The sequence below is a fragment of the Balaenoptera physalus genome, assembly GCF_965194825.1.
Source record: "Balaenoptera physalus genome assembly, chromosome: 6".
NCBI lineage: Eukaryota > Metazoa > Chordata > Mammalia > Artiodactyla > Balaenopteridae > Balaenoptera > Balaenoptera physalus.
In genome coordinates this window covers 74,256,936-74,277,688 of record NC_138885.1, presented here as the reverse complement: position 1 = coordinate 74,277,688, position 20,753 = coordinate 74,256,936, and the positions used below count along the sequence as shown (strand labels likewise).

The 20,753-nt window shown below is 40.3% G+C and overlaps 1 protein-coding gene across 2 annotated transcripts in view; it reads right to left on the bottom strand.

Moving 5' to 3' along the window:
- Nucleotides 1-20,493, bottom strand: part of ITGA4 (integrin subunit alpha 4) — an 81,565-nt gene extending 61,072 nt beyond the window's left edge. Inside the window, exons 1-4 of one of the 2 annotated variants that reach the window (XM_082466679.1) lie at nucleotides 19,923-20,493; nucleotides 19,478-19,599; nucleotides 1,639-1,745; nucleotides 1,413-1,542 (exon numbers count right to left, since the gene is read on the bottom strand). In XM_082466679.1, the coding sequence (XP_082322805.1) occupies nucleotides 1,413-1,542; nucleotides 1,639-1,745; nucleotides 19,478-19,599; nucleotides 19,923-20,119 (556 nt within the window). In that variant the 5' untranslated portion in view covers nucleotides 20,120-20,493. The remainder of the gene's footprint in view (nucleotides 1-1,412; nucleotides 1,543-1,638; nucleotides 1,746-19,477; nucleotides 19,600-19,922) is intronic. The other variant, XM_082466678.1, reaches the window with a different exon arrangement.
- Between the last annotated feature and the right edge of the window lie 260 nt (nucleotides 20,494-20,753).

Genomic DNA, 20,753 nt, shown 5'->3' with positions numbered 1-20,753 from the left:
AGGGACCAGCCAGCAACAGGACAAGAGTTGCAGAACATTAAGTGGTGAAATGCATCACTTCACACCAGTAGAATAGTCAGAAGTGGTTACTGGGGCAATTAAAAGCCCCAGACATGGGGCCAGCTAGGTGGGGAGGGGTGCTGCAGTTGAGGGGTGTCTTTAGCTTGCATCTCTACTAGACTGTCCTTTGACAGGTTTCCTTCAGCCTATACAGTTAATTCCTACTGTCGAACATTTGCACACTTTTTTTTTTTTTTTTTTGCACACTTGATTTTAAAGGGAACCAAGTTCACAAGGGAAAAGGCCTCAACTGAACTGGAGATTATGACTCAGGCTGGTCAGGTTTGCATTATGGAGAGACTGAAAGACCCCAAATGACCATGAAGGCCGCTACAGCCAGGGAGAGAGGCCTCTACTGTGAAATGTTTTAAAGTGTAAACCATAATCTATTATGAAAAAGAGGATAATAGCTAGAGTAAGTTTTACTGCAATGGAGAAGTTAAAATTCACCTTTTATCTTCTTGGCATTCAAAGGCAAATTAGGAATATAGATGATATAATCTTTTCTATTATATCAAATTCCAGGGAGGAAAGACTCCAATATTAATAAAACCAACTCAATTTGCATACTTGCTCCAAGTTTTGTCAAGTAATAGAAATTTCCTTTGGACACTGGGATAATCATTTTGGTCAGAAAAACTGGAACTTGGCATTCATATATATTTTATTCTTTCCAAAGACACATTTTCAGAATTTTAGTTCTGTTGCAGGTATCATTTTTTCAATACTCTGTTGACATTTACCTCTAACTTTGCTCATTTCAGTTTATGTCCTAGCTCTGCATGCACTAACCATGAGCTAAAATTTTTATGGGAAAGACCTTTCAAACTTAAGATACCAATCCCTTGCAATTTCAAGGAAAACAAGTAAATTTGAGGAAATAAAAAAGACAGTGAGTGGGAAAGATCTGCTTACATTTATACTTTGAATCTTTCTAAATCTTCCTGGAAGTTAAAGGTAAAGCAAGAAACTTAAACAATTTTCTTGCTTCTGATCATATTTTTCAATCTATTTCATGATTTTAAGTGTCCTGCACTTGCTGGGCATTAGACTCACTTATACTGAATAGAAAATATATTTAATGCTAAAGTGGGAATGCTAAACTAGATGCTAGAATTATTCAAATTAAATTGTAGAATTCCTAGTCCTGAAAACACAGTACATTTTTGAAAATTAAAACAACTGCAATTGGGTAAAAAAGGAAATAATACTCTGAGTAGTTAAAGGAAACATAGCTATTTCAAAGATCCTCCCACCCCAAACCAAGCATCCAAAATTGAAAACTGAAGAAACATTTTTAAAGGCATTCACTTATTTCTCTTGATCCAGTTAATATCAAAACCATGCCTTACCTTGATAGCATGGAGCTATTCTTTTACTCAGCTCTGTTCGTAAATCAGAGGGCATTCCATAGCAAACACCCGTGGGGAGCTTATTTTCATTCTTTATGTAAAATATATTTTTCCATCTATGCCCACAAGTCTGAATAAAACATAAAAGTAGACCACATGATGTGAAAGTCACACCCAGGGTATCTGATTTCACGATGTGATCAGTGGACTAATTTCAATAACCTACCACGATGGAGCCATTTTCTCCTGGCTGTCTGGAAAGCGTGACCCCCAACCATTGATTGTCTCTTTCTTCCAAACAAGTCTTTCCACAAGGTTCTCCATTAGGGCTACCTACAGCATTTGAAAATAATTTTATCATCAGTTATCTTGAAAACAGTATTATTCTACAAGAGCAAACAAACACGCATGCTTATTCCCAGTGTTTTTTCCTTCAGCGCTCTGTGGAATACCCCCTTTCCCTGCTTCCCTGTCATCATATACTTGATGCACATTGTTGGGGTAACCGTCAGTTAATCTGTGCCAACATAATTGTTCTCTCACAGGTGATTTTTGTTTGTAGGAATGCCCTCTGACTGGTAACACCAGGAAAAGATGGCCTTGATATAGGAGATAGCTGACCAACATGACTAAGAGAGGGGAAACCAGTTTAAAACAACATTGGCTGTGCAAGTCCAACTGCATTGCGTAATACTTGGCAAAGAATGTCATCTTTGTTTTGATCATTTATCTAGCAATGTAAGCAACATTTCCAGACAACTTTTCTTAAACGTTTCTTGTACAGAGACATTACGAATAGAAGGACTACAATATGGTCCTCAGCATTTAAGTCACAGTTTGTTGAAGCTGGAGGTGATGATTGAGCATGTGGAAAGCAGCTGTGTATAATTAACATACTAATAATGCCAGCATTTAAAACAAACTGCCCTATGGTTTACATTTAGTGGATTGTGACGTTTTCAACAAAGAAAAAAAGACTTTGAAAAACTGGATTATTTTAGTAAAGAGAAAACTTCAATAGGCACTTTCACAAAGGCATGAATAGCCAGAAAGCCAAAAATAAAATATTACACACAGGTAATACTTCTAAACTGTGCAAGAAAAAGTGATCAGCCCAGTAATTTTTTTTTTGTTAAAGTCACTTATTTGCTTTGTAGCTGGGATCCTGTATTAAATGTGATTTCAAGTAAGTGATTTTGGGGGAGAATAAGATGCAGTATATTGAGATTCTTTTCGCTATTTCCACCCACTTCAATTGCCACATGACAGTTCCGTGCCAAAGGCAGATAAATACATTTGCATCAATTTGACTGGATAAGGACATGGAACTTTTTTTTTTTTAACTTAATTTTGGTACCAAGTTTTCATACACTGATAGGGACCACACTCTAAATCATCAAGCACTTATAACGTTGACCCCTAGATAATGCTTCCTGGGCAAACTCAGAATACCTTCATAGATGAGGTTAGTATTAGAAAGTGAAATTATTTGCAGTAAGTCTCCTGGGTAAGAGAGATTTTAAGGAGTGTGGAAAGATATTTGTGCATACATTTTATGAACATTTGTTCACTCTCTTAAAATGTTGTTCAGGACAAACCAACCCTTCAACACAGCTAAACTGAAGAAAGTTTCCCAGCCCCATCTCTGGAGATTGATTTAGTTGGTCCAGGTGAGGCCCTGATTACCCCAGGTGATTCTCATGATCTGGAACATTGTTATGATGGTATATGGATAATCTTTTTTTGGCCAATTTTCTTGGAGAATAGTAATGTCAACTCCCACCTATTGGTAGTGCCCGCCAAGAGCATGAGACAGAGGAATACGACTAAGGATCTGTCTGGAAAAAGAATGCTGGGGTTGATTAGCAATGTCTACTTGGAATGGGAAGGGGAGATTGCTGCAGCCCAAACCTTGATCAAGGATGGCCCAGGTGGAAGCATTAGGTTTCTATATTCAAGTTAATAAAGAAAGGAAGGAATAAGGGAGAAGGAAGGGAAAGACAATTATATTGTAGTACTGAATGGGTAAGGTCTAACATAGAAAGTTGTTACTGTGGCTACACAATGCCAACGTAATTGAAAGAAAGTGAAAGAATGACAAACAAATTTTAATTTTCATTGTGATGCAAATTTCAGTTTGACTTTTTACTAAAATAGCCAGTTGCTTTTTTTTTTTTACTAATGTCAAAAATAGATGATAAATGGTAGATTCGTCTACCTGAAGGTGAAGTTATTACTTATCCCAATAGATACTTCAACAAAGTATCTTCTCTGAAAATACCAAAGTCTTTCTAAAATTATAGTCAACACTCAGTTAACTAAGCAATTGTGCAGGAGGAAAATTAAGGACAGGGGAGGACAGAGTTCACAAATAACACATTATCTCTGTTAAAATGTGGTATATTTAATGGACAGTTTCATTAAGATTACGGCCAATATTTAGAAACAAATTTACTGTTCTAGAGATGCCACCCCAATGTCTAAAAACATCTAATAATATGTACGTAGTAAACATACAACAGTTTGGAACCAAAAAATACCATGTAAATTGCTGAAGAAAATGGCCCAAAAGTTCTTATGCACAAAAGCTGTGAATTGTCATCTGTTTCTTAGCTGAGCTCTCTTATTTGTAGATTTAAAAATGAAAACTAGGGCTTCCCTGGTGGCGCAGTGGTTGACAATCTGCCTGCCAATGCAGGGGACACGGGTTCGAGCCCTGGTCTGGGAAGATTCCACATGCCGCGGAGCAACTAGGCCCGTGAGCCACAACTACTGAGCCTGCGCGTCTGGAGCCTGTGCTCCGCAACAAGAGAGGCCGCGATAGTGAGAGGCCCGCGCACCGCGATGAAGAGTGGCCCCCGCTTGCCACAACTAGAGAAAGCCCTCGCACAGAAACAAAGACCTAACACAGCCAAATATAAATAAATAAAAATTTAAAATGAAAACTAGAGAAACTCTTATGTTATTAAACTGTTTTCTGTGTCCACAGATTATTCCCCATTGCATCCTTTCTGTTTTAGTTTTAGCCTCACCAGGTGACATCACAATGTCATCACTGCTCAGATTCTCACACTTAGAGTCACACACTTAGATAACTCTAGTATGTGGACAGACATACAGACTCACGCTTATACAGGTTTCTTCTTTCCACTTCCTAATACCGCTTCTGCCACAGAGTAGCACCCAACAGCAAAGAGAATCCTGAGGTACTTTCAGCACTGGTTACCAGACGAAATCAGTTCAAAGAACAGCCTATAAATCCCCACTACTGATCTGGGTCTTCATTTCTAGCAACTTTTCACCTTTACTTCTGTAATGCCTGCAGAATCTTGGCAGAGAGGTCAGCCCTTCACATCACCAGCTTATGCTCATGGCCCCTCCAGAGCTTTTCCTTAACCTCCTTGCTCTGGAGGCCACGCCTTTTCTCGTGGTTCTCAGCCCTGGCTGGACATTAGGATCACCTGGGGTGATGGTTGGGGGGAAAGTTTGGAACAAATACTGACACCTGGTCCCACTCCCAGAGGCTCCGATTTGATGTGCCTGGGTTGAGAGCCAGACATCAGAATTTTTCAAACATCTCCTCAGTAACAGTAGTGCGCAGCTGGGCTTGTGAGCAACTGCTCTGCAATGTACATGGTTACACCATTTCCTGTGTTATATTTGAAAGGAACTACTCCATTTAGAAAAATAGTAGTAATACCTTTTTGCCCTCCTTGGTTTCACCTAAATATTGTAATAGGATATCAAATATTAAGCCAATTTTCTTCATGTGGAAATACAGTATTTCTAATTTGGTCAGAAATGATGATTATTAGAACTGTCATGAGAAAGCTAATTCTCATGAATTTCCCTGACAGAACACCATAAATAAATGCAGATTATCTTTATATTTTATCCAAATGTCATGCTGAAATGATTTATAATCTGGTTTTCAATTCAGCTCATACATTACTGATCTAAACTCAGAAAATCAAATCAGCTTCATAATTGAAAAAAGTACTTTACATGGTTTAACATAAAAGACGTCAGCAGAAATTAACATGTGATAATTTTCCATGCTTTTACATAACTAGAATGACTAATTCTTAGCACAGTTGAACGCATTTTCCCAGTAGATATTAAAAATATAAAGCACATAAAAACCATACCCCTTATTCTAAAAATTAAGCCCATCTTTCTCTTTCCTTTCTTTTCTCTTTCGATTTTCATTTGGGAAAGAAAATATAAAGATGTATGCTTACTATTCAGTTTTTATTTCCACTTACTGATTTTGTTTCAGTGCATACATGAGTATATAAATGTGAATAAGCAGTAATTTTGATAGATGGATACAAAGGATGTTAGTACAAAGCCAATTAGGTACATTCTTTACCACTTCCCCCCCCCCTTTGTCTTTTTTGCTCTTATTCACATCATCTGTTTTAGTGCCATTTTTCCAAGTGCCAAAATGTGACAGAGACTATGGAAGACTAGATATTTGCTCTTGATTGTCATCTCCATGGGGGCAGACTGACTATTTTGTTGACTGTGGCATTCCCAGAGCACAGAACAGGGCCTTACATGCAGTAGGCAGGAACAAAATATTTGCTGAGGGAGGGAATTCTGAAACCCCTTATACCACCACAAAATCCTCTACTAGAGGATACTACTACAAAATTTTCACCAAACTCTCAGGGAGCTAAGCTTTGGAGAATTCTTCCTTCTCTACTATTCTCTCCTACTTCCAAAATATTAGTCCCTTAAGTTTTAAGACAGTAACAGATGGTCTGAAGGAAAACAGCGTTTGCAGGTTTGAAGATCTTTACAAAGTGCGATATGTGAGTAGGATGATTTAGGACTGAGAATTAGCTGGGCCTCCAGGAAGTGCCTGTCTCAGAGGGGTTCTGCAAGGATTTTTGAGGACTAAATGAGGTATATGTGAAGGGCTCGGGCTAGAGCCTGGCAGAGAAAGCAAGCAAACGTTAGCTGATGTTGACATTATTATTTTAAGGATTAAGCTAAAGATACGATTAAGCTGCACATATGTCATGGTATATATCCTCCTCCATGACATATTTGTGGCATATCACTGTCAGCGAGCCCTTACCATACACATTAACTCATTTATTTCTCACAGTAGCAACAGAGGACAGTGTTATCAATCCCATTTTACAGGTGAGGAAATAGAATCTTAAAGAAGTAAAGTAATTTGCCCAAATCCATGGGGCTGGTAAATAGAAAAGATTAGAATCAAAAATCAAAACCTTTTAGAATGAAATACTGCCATTTGCAGCAACATGGATGGACCTAGAGATTATCATACTAAGTAAAGTAAGCCAGACAGAGAAAGACAAATATCATATATCACTTATATGTGGAATCTAAAATATGATATAAATGAACTTTTTACAAAACAGAAACAGACTCACAGACACAGAAAACAAACTCATGGTTACGAAAGGGGAAAGGGCGGGGAGGGATAAACTAGGAGTTTGGGATCAGCAGATACAAAATACTACATATAAAATAAACAACAAGGTCCTACTGTATAGCACAGGGAATTATATTCAATATCTTGTAATAAACCATAATGGAAAAGAATTTTTAAAAAAAGGAAATCAAAAACTTTTAGAAATTGAAGATCTAAAAGTAGTTACTTTCCACTAATCTGGAGTATATACAATAGAACTGTACATATATTTCAGACGTATGAATTATCTGGATAAATTTTACTTTCTAAACCTTTTTTTCAGCTGAAAGTGTGTAAAATATCACAAGTCTGCCCACAGACTATACAGTCAACTTTCTAGTGTTCACAAAAAATGTTACTTACTTGGTCCCTATCTTACCCTGACCTTTTCCTCAACTGAGATCAGTTCTCAATATTTTGGCATTTCTACTGAGGAAGGACCAAGGGGAAAGACCAGACTCAAAGGTCTTCTTTCTGTAACCTTTTGACAGCTTGAGTGACACACTTTGTGGGTAGGGGAGCCTGGGACTTTTGGATGCAATGACAAGTTTGGTTTATCTGCCTGCATCACTGGGCTGTGGCTTCATCAGTTCAGACATTTGATTGGGGCTCTCAGACTGGCCTTCTGGCTACTAAGACAACACATGCATTTATCTGATCTTTCAAAAGATGTGACATAATTTTCAAGTTTCAGAAAAATAGTGAAAGACCTTACTTCCACCAATTTTTTTTTTTAACGTGAAGCTCTATTCCATTGAAAGATGAGTCCTGTATTTTCAAACTCTTCCACTAGAAACTTTTCTTAAATAATCCTGAAAAATAAATGACCCTTGTTCTATTCTATGTTCTATAAAGATTCTATAAAGATTCTGTGAAGATTCTATGTTCATTCATGCAAGATATCTTTATTTGTAGAAGCAATAATTACTGAGTGAAAATAATCATACCATTCCTTCATTTACCAAGATTCAGAATATAGAAAAAATATATGGGATTAAAAGCAAATAAACCAATTCAAACATGACCAGATTACAAGGCCTACCATTGGAGGGTTATAAAAATTACAGAAAGTTTGTGTCTGTTCATACAAGACTGCCTGGCGCCTAGTAGGTGTTCATTAAATGGTAAATGCTTCCGCTCCCCAGGGTACCCACATTGCGTTGATGTGGACACACCAGCAGAGGGAGCTCACAATGTTGTGAGGTTGGATCAGCAGCCTGCCTTCAGCTCTTTAAGCCAAATGGTCCCTTGTTTTTGTTTCTTATCAAACACTAATTACTATTAAATTCATTAAATTATTTTTATTATAGTAAACTGTGTACTTTTCCCACACATCTAATAAAATGTGGTAGAGATGTTTCTGAAATGTAGCAGTGATGTTCATGAATTTAACAGCAATAACAATAACTTGGAGTAATGAAAAGTAAAATACCCAAGTTTTACAGGAGATATGGGACATGAAAGTACTAAACTTCCAAGACCACTTCCTCCAAGTCATCTAGGGGCAAACAAGAGTCAAAATATCAAATTAAACATCAAAATTAGAAACCATTCTCGAAGTATTTTTTTTCTGGAAAAATATGTTTAAGTGTCATATTCTCTGACTTCCTAATAAAACTCTGATAATGGCTGATAATCATGCTCAATGTATGTGAGAAACAGCTCCTATAATCATAGGCCTGAAAAAGCCAGCTATTTAAGTCCTCTATTTCATTTTATTTTAATTACATTTTTTATTTAATAATTGTATTTATTTTACTGTGTTGTATTTAGGAAGAGAGTTCCACACAGAGGTGAACAAGTTCTGGCAGTAGAGGCAAGCTTGATGGTTGCAATTTTATGAATCTGAGTTGATCCTGAGACATCACTAGACTTCAGAACCCTAGAAAACCATCCTGCTTGTGAGCTTGAACCTAAGATCGGGGTTTCCTCCAGGTGCCTTAGGCCCAAACTTCTTTAAATTCCTACAGAAAACCTATACAAGTATTTTTACTAAGTACAGCAGAAGAATGTACAGCAACGGATATATTTGCTGTGCAAAATTTAAAGAAGGAATGTTGTCTTACAATAATTATATAATTATTTATATAATAAATAACACATTATATGCTTTGTATGTGCCAGGCACACTTTTAATACATGTAAACATGTATATTAAGTCATTTAATTTTCGTTATATCCCTATGAGGCAGGTATTATTATCATTATCCCAATTTCACAGATGGAGAAGCTGATACAAAGGGAGATTAAGCATCTTGCCCAAAGTCACACTACTTATAAGGGGGGAAGGAAGGATTCAAACCCATACTGTTATCCACCACCCTACACCACTTTACAATGGTTTGCTATTAGTACTTTTAACTGTTAATCAGGGAGTGAATCCAAGTATCAACATTATTAATAATCCTATTCTAATTCTATTTCTACAATAACTTATTATATAACATTAACTTCCAACATTAGAAAATAAGGAAAGAAAATTCTCTACTTCCATGGTTTTCAACTAATCTCTTAGACTTAAGCGTTCATTTGAAAAAGTATCACTAATATATAGATACCATTTTGAGTGTCTTTGAAACAAGAATAATGCAAAAATGTGAACAGAAAAAAAACTCCAGGGAAACCTGCCCTCACTTAATGCTCAGTGGTCAATATTGAAGTTCTGAGCCTGGTTTTGGAATTCACAAGGTAGGATGGAGGAGGAGGTCAGGCTAATAACAAGGTTTAAAAATATGTGAGAAACGTAAAAATCAGTCAGGGAGTCCATGGCATCATTCTGGACCAATCAATGTAGGATCGACTGAGATGAGAGGTTACCAATAACAGAGGACATCGTTTCATTCAAAGTTTAAACGGTGGGATACGATGTTGCAGAGACAATGATTTGCAGACAAAATAATGATATTCTAATAAATACTAGAAAATGGTCACAAGAAAACAGAGAATAGCACTGGGGTGAGGTAGACCTAGAAAGATTTCACAGAGGGTAGATATTGACAAGAGACTTCTGCAAAGGGTATCATTTTAAAAGGACATGTCTAATCCACTTCACAAAATATTTCCTGCAAAAGAGATTTGATAACTAAATCTATACTCTTACTACTTCTGAACATATTCATTGAGAATTACAGTATTTCATATAAATTATATGAAAAAGATTTCAAATCATTAAAAAAAAATTCCTGGGGATAAACTGAGAGCATCAGAACCAACACACTGCATTACTGAGCCCAGTTCTGTCACTTGCAAGTCCACTTCCATATTTAATTTGATATCTCCAGCTCTTCCCAAAATTAAAATCCCCTTGTTTTAAAGACAGTCAGTTCCAAGCTCCCTATCTCAGGAGTGTGTATTCTTTAGATTGCCTGGTATGAGTAGGCAGAGTCTGGAACCCAAGGCTGGCCTAGACCTTTTGGAACAATATTGAAATATACAGCAAACCCCAGAGGATCCCACCCAAATCTCAGAAATGCACCCATCCATTTCACATTCACTGAGATTCTACTACATGCTCATCAAAACTGGTCAGAACTGGCTCAATTACTCTTCCAGGAAAACTTCTCTCATCATCCAAACATTTTCTTCTCCCCACTGTGTGTCTCTATCATTATGCATGTTACATTTTCTTGTAGGTAATTATCTGTTTCCCTGTTTCCCCTGTCACTGAGTTCTTTCAGGGCTTTAGCCATCTTAGCCACCTTTCTATTCCCAGTACCAGCATAAGTAATTGATAAAATTTATTTAATAAATAAAGGAAGAACCCAGTTAAAAGAGTTGACATCTGCCAACAATATTTTCACACTCCTCACTTCTCAACCCTCTGAAGTCTGGTATCACCACTAAAACTGGTCTTACCAAGGTTACTAATGAACCAATTCTCTCCAAATCCAACGAAACCTCCTAAGTTCTTACCTAGCTTGACCTCTTGGCAACTTTTGATAATGCCAACCACTCACCTCTTTATAGAATCTCTCATTCCTCTACTTCCATAGTGCCACATTGACCTGATTTCCTAGCTACCTCTTTGGCTTTTCCTTCTCAATCTATTTTTCAGGCTCTTTTTTCTTCTCCAATGGTTTTCAACCATGGATGAATATTGGAATCATCTGGGGACCTTTGGAAATTCCTGATGCACTACTAAGGGTTCTGCACCCAATTCCAACGTATGTGTGTGAAGTTTTTCCACACCATCAACAAGCAATTCTCTGATACCAGGTGGGTGTCCTGCAATTCAACTCCATTGTAACACTATCTAACCTGGAGATAATGTCAGATCCCACAGGTTAAGGGTTCAGTCCTACATGCTCCTTGACATAGGTCTTAGTGATGATTTTTTAAATCTGACACCAAAAGCAAAAGCAACAAAAGTGAAAATAAATAAGTGGGACTACATTATACTAAAAAACTTCTGTACAGAAAAGGCAACATACTGAATGAGAAAAAATATTTGCAAATTTTATATCTGATAAGGGGCTAATATCCAAAATATATAAAGAATTCATATAACTCAATAGCAAAACAAGCAATCTGAGTGGAAGACCTGAATAGACATTTTTCCAAAGAAGACATACAGATGGACCAGAGGTACATAAAAACATGCTCGACATCACTAATCATCAGGGAAATGCAAATCAAAACCACAATGAGCTATTACCTCACACCTATCAGAATGGCTATTATCAAAAAGACGAGATAACAAATGTTAGTGAGGATGTGGAGAAAAAGGATGTGCATTGTTGGTGGGAACGTAAATTGGTGCAGCCACTATGGAAACAGTATGGAGGTTCCTCAAAAAATAAAAGATAGAACTACCATATGATTCAACAATTCCACTTCTGGGTATTTATCAGAAGAAAATGAAAATATTAACTCAAAAAAAATTATGTACCCCCCATATTTATTGCAGTATTATTTATAATAGCCAAGATGGGAAACAACCTAAGTGTCCACTGAAGGATGAGTGGATGAAGAAATTGTGGTACATATATGCAATGGGATATTATTCAGCCATAAAAAAGAATGTAATCTTGTCATTTGAAACAACATGACTGAACCCCAATGACATTATGCTAAGTGAAATAAGTCAGATAGAGAAAGACAAATACTGTATGACCTCTCTTATATGTGGAATCTAAAAAAAAAAGAAAAAAAAAACAAGCTCGTAGATAGAACAGATATGTAGTTGCTAGAGGCGGGGGTGGGGAGGGAGAAATGGGTGAAGGGAGTCAAAAGGTACAAAGAGAAAAATAAATAAATACAGTGCATTACTGAGCAACACCAAAAAATAGCTTACTATCATCGAGTAATTTGTGACTATCTTCTATAGTATTAGGAAATTTAGGCAACTTTAATAAATTAACACAAAACTTCCTTCATGGGTAATAGAACTTTTAAAAGAAACCTGAAAGGTAAAAATGCACCAGGTGTATCTGTTTAATAGCTGATTAAAATAGATGAAAAATTTAAAAAGACTGCTTTCCTCCCATACCCCTGCTCCCCCCCCAACACACACACTTCAGATGCCAATCTCAAGTCCACCAGCTATTGAAGTTTCCTTTGGTTTGAATAATTTGCTAGAGTGGCTCACAGAACTCAAAGAAGCATTTTACTTACTAGATTACCAGTTTATTATAAAAGGAGGTAACTCAGGAACAGCCGGATGGAAGAGACACATGGGGCAAGGCATGAGGAACTTGCAGGGAGCTTCCAGGTCCTCTCTGAATGCACCACTAGTCCTAAATCTCCACGTGTTCACCAACCCTGTCCTTGTGGGTTTTTATGGAGGTTTCGTTACATAGGCATGATTGATTAAACCATTGACCATTGGCAACTGGTTCAACCTCCAGCCCCTCTTCTCTTGCTGGAGGTCAGGGGGATAGAAATGAAAGTTCCAACCATCTAATCATATGGTTGGTTCCACTGGCAACCAGCCACATCCTTAGGTCCTAAAGTCACCTCACTGACATAACAAAAGATATTTTTATCACTCTAGAAAACTCCAAGGGTTTTAGGATCTCTGTGCCAGAAATGAGGGTGAAGACCAAATATATCAATATATTCTTATTACAAATCACAATATCCTACCCTAGACCCACCCCCAGAGATTTTATTAGTTCAGGAGGAGGCCACCAGCACTGGTATTCTTAAACCTCTGCAGGAGAATCTAGGTTGCAGCCAGAGTTGAGCAACAGTGTTCTAGTCGCCTCTCAAGCTGTAGGAAGCCTCTGGGATCTCTCCTGGGCCTGATGATCTATTCAGCCTAGAGAGTTCCCAGGTTAAACTCATTAACCTCCATGGCTTTGATTACCGTCTCTATGCCAATTACCTTCAACTCTGAACTGCCCCTACAGACCTCTCCTGCCCTCCAGACCCATACAGCCAACTGATTTCCAGATATTTACTTTTACATCTCACAGGACATGGCAACATCATCTACCCAACAGCCCAAGTCAGAACCTTGGGTAACATTTTGAAACCTTCTTTATCATCTCTCTCATTTAATAATTACAAAGTCCAGTTCACGGAGACCTGCTCTGCAGGAAAAGAGCAGATTTCAGCACTGGCTAAGCCAAAGGCCAGTACAGCCACTGTGGACCCCCTGCAGATCTTGCCAGCTTTTGCCCCACAGGTGTTAGTGTTAATTGACGCCTGGGCTCCTCCCTACTTCCTTTTCTCTCACTGAAAAGCCCAGAAACCACACCACCAGTCATCCCAGGCCTCTATGGCTACCCTAGTATAAGAAGCCAGCCGCTTGAGCCCCTCCCTGTACCCACCAAAGCCCAAGTGCAAGACACCAGCCTAGACCCTTGTGGCAGACCCCACCATTGCGCCCGGGCTCAGGGTTCGGCCCTACAGCTGTGCATCTGCACGCCACCAGCCCGCTGCCCGTCACCAAGCTTCACTGCAGTGCACACGCCCAGGGGAAAGTGTGCAGCCATGGGGAAGCACACGGACAGCGGGGCCCCTGTAAGTTTTTGTGGGCCTGCGTCAGGCTCTGCCTTCTGTTGCTCAGCACCACAACGCCCATCTGCAGCCAACACCTCCAACTGTACATCTGCTACCCCCAGCCCCACACCCAGCACCAGCCTCCACTGCGTTGTGCACACGCCGAGGAAGAGCGTGAAACCACACATGAGCATGCTGACAGCCAGGGCTTCTTCAGCTGCCATAGAGCTTACCAAGCTGTAACACAAATAATCCCTGCTTACTTCTCCAACCTATCACCACTTCACACTCCACGGTTCAACTGTATGCATTTTTCTTTCAGTCCAAAGACGCTGCCCTCTCAAAGACCTCAGGGTCTTCATACACACTGTTTGCTCTGTCTGGCACCCTTTCCCATAACCTCTTCCTCTGGCTGACTCTTGATTTTTTTGTTGTTGTTGTTGTTGTTGTTTTTCAGTTTTCCACTAGAACATCAATCTCTTACGAAGACATCACCTTAATCTCCTAAATAGATTAGATCTTCTCACCATACTTTCTTATAATAACCTAACCTATAGACTGTAAACCCCTTGGGGCAAGGGCCATGTTTCTTTTGTATGCCCAGGTTCTCACCCTTTGACATCCCTCAATAAATGACCTACAAGCACAATGGATTACCATATCTGGCCCAAGAACTGCTGCCAAAGGGAGAGATTTTTTAGTAATTAGAAATATCACCCAGTGGTCAAGTAAACTTTAGGCAAAAAATAAAATACATTTTAGAAAATCTCATCTCTTAAATTAGGTGGAAACCATTCTTTTAGAGATGGAGTTTGGGAAATTTCTGGAAATAAGGAAACAATTCTTATAATATGATGGCTTATTCATGAAGCTCTCTGTCTTAATTTTGTGCATAATTAGCATAACAACCTCTGTTCAGGGGTGATTTTTCAAAATGACCAGTCTGTATCAACATCATCTTCATAAGCTACAATTTAAAGAGTAGAGTATCACAAATGAGAAAGAAAAGGAAAGTTATCAAGGACATATTTGAAGTTTCAACAGTGAGAGGTTTGCCTTTTAATGTTACGCTAATAATTCCTACAAATCAGGCAGAAGTGAGAGTGAGGTAATCATTAGTTTAATGACACAAATGCTAATTAACTGAACCTCCTCCAAGTAGGTTATGTAATATAAACCAGGAGGCTGGCTAAGGCAATATAATTTCCAGAAAGAAATCTGAAGGGGAATAATGATGACTAACTTAATAAACCACTGTTCTTTCTAGTAAGAAAAAGAGGTACAAGGAGAGAGCTTAAAGGTCTAGTAACTATACAACATTGGTCTAGAAAAGTGAAAATTCCAATCATTTTATGCATAGACACTGGGGAAGGCACCTGCTAAAAAGTTAGTGTTATTTTACATAGGGAAGTTATGTTTCTCTAGAACAGTGCTGTCCGACAGAAACATAATACAAGTCACATATGAAATAATTTTACAGTAGTCACATTAAAAAGTAAAACTGATGTTAATAATATATTTTCTTTAACCTAATACATCCAAAATATTTTCATTTAAAAATGTAATCAATATTAGTTTCAAAACATTTATTTCAACATGTGATCCATATCTAAAAAATTAAGAGGGGCTTCCCTGGTGGCGCAGTGGTTGAGAATCTGCCTGCCAATGCAGGGGACACGGGTTCAAGCCCTGGTCTGGGAAGATCCCACATGCCGTGGAGCAACTAGACCCGTGAGCCACAATTACTGAGCCTGCGCGTCTGGAGCCTGTGCTCCGCAACAAGAGAGGCCCGCGCACCGCGATGAAGAGTGGTCGCCGCTTGCCGCAACTGGTGAAAGCCCTCGCACAGAAACGAAGACCCAACACAGCCATAAATAAAATAAAAAAAAAAAAAATTAAGAGATTTTACGTATATGTATGTGTGTGTGTGTATGTATTTTTTTTTTTTTGGTACTAAGTTTTCAAAATCCAGAATGTAATTTGCCCTACAGTACTTCTCACTACAAACTAGCCACATTTCATGTGCTCAATAGCCACATGTGGTTACTGGCTACTGTATTGGACAGTGTAATTGTATAATTTTAGCCTCTATTACCCAGACAAGTGTGTGTGTGTGTGTGTGTGTGCACGTGTGTGCACGACCAAACGCACATATAATGCTACTAGTGGCAACGTCAAAGTAATGAAAGATCTAGTATGCCTTTTGAATGACCAAATAAAGGTAATCTTTTTAGTATAATTTTTTAGCCATTTATGTATTTTATTATGTTCTAATTGTTCAAATACTGGAAATGGATAAATACATTAATGAAGTCATCATTTGTGATGCCTTAATTTAGCAACCATCTGTGATCAAAGTTTCCTTTTAAAAAACTTAGCAAGGATACAAAGCACCTGAGTGGAAAAGCAACTGAACCTGTGGAAATCACTATGGCCTCCCCAGACACGGAGTCTTCATGAACAAGTTTGGATTCAAACCCTCCTGATGGAGAGACTACCTTCCCCTGGTTCACAGAGAGCAGTACCAAGGAAGTGAGGGGAGAGACACTTCTTAGTCAGGCAGGAAGGTGGAAGAAGACTGTTTGCACACAGGAAGAAATGCACCTCTTCTACAGTCAATTCACTTCACTAAAAGGGGTATCTGATTCTCAACATCTCATACCCTGAACATTCTAGATAAATAGGCATCTGCTGCTCACTTCTGATTATGACTACAGTGAATATACCATAGTATGGGACAACATTAGCCACTGCAGGGAAGAGAGGTTAGGAGGTAGGGGGGAAAGGTATTGACTCCTCTTCTGAGGGAAGGAGTCTATCTGAATCAAACTTTGATCTGAAATTCTGAGACCTAAAGACTAGTCCATGTAGACAGCACTTTGAATTGTGTAGGAGAGATTGGCACCATTTTAAGAGATCTTTCAACTTCATCTCTTTGATAGCAAATTAGGCCATGAATGAAAGAAAACATTTTATGACATGGCAGTCATGGCTGAATCTTTAGTTATTATAAGATTTTTTGGTTGGGCCAACAAAAAATATTTTTCATTGTGTTTCAACTGTTACCTTTTCATGTACACATGTAACTTTTGGTTTCATCTATTAACTGTCCATATTTATAACCTCAACCAGCCTACTATAAAAGATAACATGCAGATATAGATTTAAGTAGAAAATAGAGACAAAAAATAAATATTTTTTGAGTGTCAGTTGTATGTCAGGTACTGAGCTAAGCGTTTTGCATATGTTATAGTCACCCATATTTGAGACAGAACAACTGAAGCCACCTTATATAGACGATTGTGTATGTATTTTTTCCTTGAAAGTTCTTCATAAAGAAAACTACATAGTCCGCAAACCTGAGAATCTGTAAATGTCTTTAGTTACCGATGTATCGTTTTCAGTGTTTCCTTTCTAGACATTATCCTCAATCCCTTACTTTACAGCTTCAAGTTACTTCTGAGTCTGTGCTGAATTGAAACACACGATTTCTTTATATAAGGAAGAGAAGACATATCGTTTGAAATGTTATATGAGAAGTAATTTCAGTCAACTCTTTTGCAAATGTTCATAGCTATTACTACAGCTAGTAGTGTTTCAACCAGTTGACTGACTAGAAATCTTGTCTTCCTTTTTGCCTTTCATCTCAGTAGAAACCTTTTTATTGATCAAAAATTTGAAAGTTAAAAATATCCCTCTGGCTTGTCATTTCTAATTAATTCTCTCATTCACCAATCAGGTCGATGACAATCAAACTTTCACTTTGCTTTTATTCATTTATCCATCCAGTACATCTTCACTTAATTCATGTTTGTTGAACATCTACCATGTGCACATTTTTCTGTGGATATTTCTGTAGTCAACCCCTATGCTCCACGTGCCCAATCAACTTAGATTTTCCTTCAATTTTGGCAGGTATTATTATCTTAAATTTTGAATTTTATATATTATGACAGGATCTTTTCAGTTAAATACAGACATCTAGAAATAGATTCAGTGCCCTTCCAGGCAGGAAGTAGGAGCTAAATACCAGTAGTTATAATGTCATGAATCAGGAAACTATGACAGGACAACAAAAATAAAACATTCCCTCCTGAGACCTTGTCAAGATCCTCTGGCAGATCAAGGCTGTCTGCTCCGCTCCCTAATTCTTCATCCTACAAGTCTCTCATGCAATGAAAATTATGGTTTGCAGAATTATTCCAAATGGATAGGTCTGTGAATATGTTATGCTTTCCTAGTCTGCCTTTGGGGATGGAAGATGCTTAATGAGAGGCCGGGGCCTATTCTACACACTGCAGACAACTCCTACTAGACTCTTACGGATGCTGAGTCAAAAATAAACTTCCATTATGTGCATACTCTATTTGACTTCATTCTCAATGAAGGGAAGCCGCTTCCCAGTTTAAGAAGCAAAGATTACTACCAAAAATGGGGGGAGGGGAGTGTTAAAGATTCAGAAACTAGCTTATCCCAAAAGTCCATTGATAGCAAAGATAAATAGGAAAAAGGTACCAACTATGACCTTTTATTCACCATTCACAGATGACCCATCAGCTCAGCAGACAACATATCAGACTCGTCATTGAATTTTATTTTCCCTGAAGATGCATACATGAGAGAAAAGGGCTTGGACTTTGGACCCAAGCAGACCTGACTTTGACTTGAGGTCCCATCTTCCATTCACTAGCTGAATAACTTTAGAAAAAGTCCTTGCAACTCTCTGAGTCACAGAGTCCTCACGTGTAAAGTAAGAACAATGCCAACCATGATCCAGTGGTGTTTTGTGGAAAACAAGCAACATATATAGCAGTTCCTAACCATGTTTGAAGCGAGATAGGGTCTGAATTGATATTAGTTCCCCTTTCTTCCCCCATGTGTCTATGCAAAGCAAATTTGCTTTTGGCTTTGAAACATGAACTTTCTGCTCTCCCCCATCAGAACGCATTTTTCAAGCTGTCACAAATCTAAGAAGAGACACTAAGAAATGATTTCAAATAGAGGTAACCATTTAACATCGGAGTTTTTGGAAAGAAAAATTAATAATTATATGTTAAACTTCATTTTAATCATATTAACAGTGGAGATGCCAATTTTTTCTTGTGCTCTCCTTTTACATTTCATATCTAAGTAAAACTGTATCATTTTCTTTTTCAGAAAGCCCTTGGGCTAAATGACAGGGTATGGGATCAATTCCAACTGCTATTCCTGATCTGCCCCTTAGCCTGTTCTTTAACGAGGCTGATAGGTCAAAGATAGACATAAAATTCTCAAGTCTTGGCTTAGCTGGATCCTATCCTTAACGTGCTGAGAGACTTTAAGATGTGTTTTACACTTTGCGGGGGGGGGGGGGGGGGGCGCGGAGGGGAGAGGTGAGGAGAAAGTTTTATAAGAAATTTTTCTCCACATAGTTTGGTCAGAGTACTGCAATCATTGTCATAAGCAAAAGGGAGCACAATATTGACAGAAAGGAGACCACGTTTATGTTTAGAAGGGAAGATGGCGTAGAGTTAATAGTGAAAATCATTCGCTTTAAACTAGAATAGGCAACACGAGTTTTTCCAGGACTTCTGCTACCGTGGGGCTCACAAGTGTGTGTGTGTGTGTGTGTGTGTGTGTGTGTGTGTTGGGGGGAGGGGGTCACGAGCTCCCGGCCCCAGGTCCAACTCACCCAGCTGGAGCTGTTCGCACGTCCGCTCTGGGTTCTTTCCAATCCTGCATCTGTAAATCGCCCCAGGATTGACCACTGAAGTGTTGGCGAGCCAGCTGGCCGTGGGCGCCCCGACTACGAGCCTAAAGTGAGCAATGGGCACGTGCGCGCAGACGTGAGCCGTGCTGGCCACTGAACTCCGGGTCTTCACGGACTCCTCCGCCCACCACTCCGCGCACCCAACCCGCCACCCCAAACTCCAGGGCCTGGCGCCAGAACGCAGCCCGGGTGCTGCCACCCCAAGATAAGTTCGTTTCCCGAGCATTCCTCTAGCGAGCTGGCCGTCGCAGGGTTCCCCTCCTGCCTCCCGCGGAGGGAGGAAAGTTTGAACCGGGCAGGGAATCCCCGAGGCGCCTTTCGCTCGCCGCTCTGAGATGCCGAGGGCGCCGCCTCCGACCCCACTCACCAGCGGTTCGCCCCGTGGCTGTGCAGCACCACCGAGTAGCCGAACAGGGTGTCGGCGGGGCCCTTGAAAACCAGCGCGCTCTCGGTGTCCACGTTGTAGGGGCGCCCGGTCGGGACTCCCAAGCACAGCAGGAGCACCACCGCCTCCCATACGGCGGCCCCTCGGGGGCCCGGCCCGCACCTCGCTTCCGCAGCCATGCGCTCTCCGAGGGGAACATTCAACACCAAACGGCCACTGTCCGTCCCCAAGTTGCGCGGGATGAGACGGTCGGCCAAGGGGAAGAGCGCCCCAAGAGAAGAGGCTCAGCGTGTCCGGCGCCGGCGGGCGGGCGGGCGGGAGGGACGGGGGTGGGGGGGGAGGGACAGGGGGAGGGAGGGAGGGGGAGTCAGGCCGCGGCGGGCGGAGCGATCAGAGGTGGCCGGGGATGCTGCGCGCCCGCCGGCCCCCACGCCCCGTTTCTGCAGTCTGGAGGTGCGGTGCTCACGTGGTCCCGGGGCGCGGGCCGCTGGGTGGGGTCCCGGGCGCGGTGCGGAGGCGCAGGACCCGGTGCCGTCTCCGCGCACGTGAGGCTGTAGGGGGCGCTAGGGGACCTTGGCTGCACAGAACGCGCGTCCAGGCCGGGGCCTCCTAGTCCCGGAGCACGGGATGACTCCGGGCTCCCGGGACTGCAAGAGTGGAGCCGGAAGGGGTCCGGGGCTTCGCCTTTTATCCGTGGTTGAGGCCTAGATGCTTAGCGGCGTGGCCCCAATCCGACCCGCGCGCGCCCCGCTATGAACGCAGAGGCTCCTCGGCCTGCCCGGCGTGGCCCAAAGGCCGGCCACAAACCTGGGC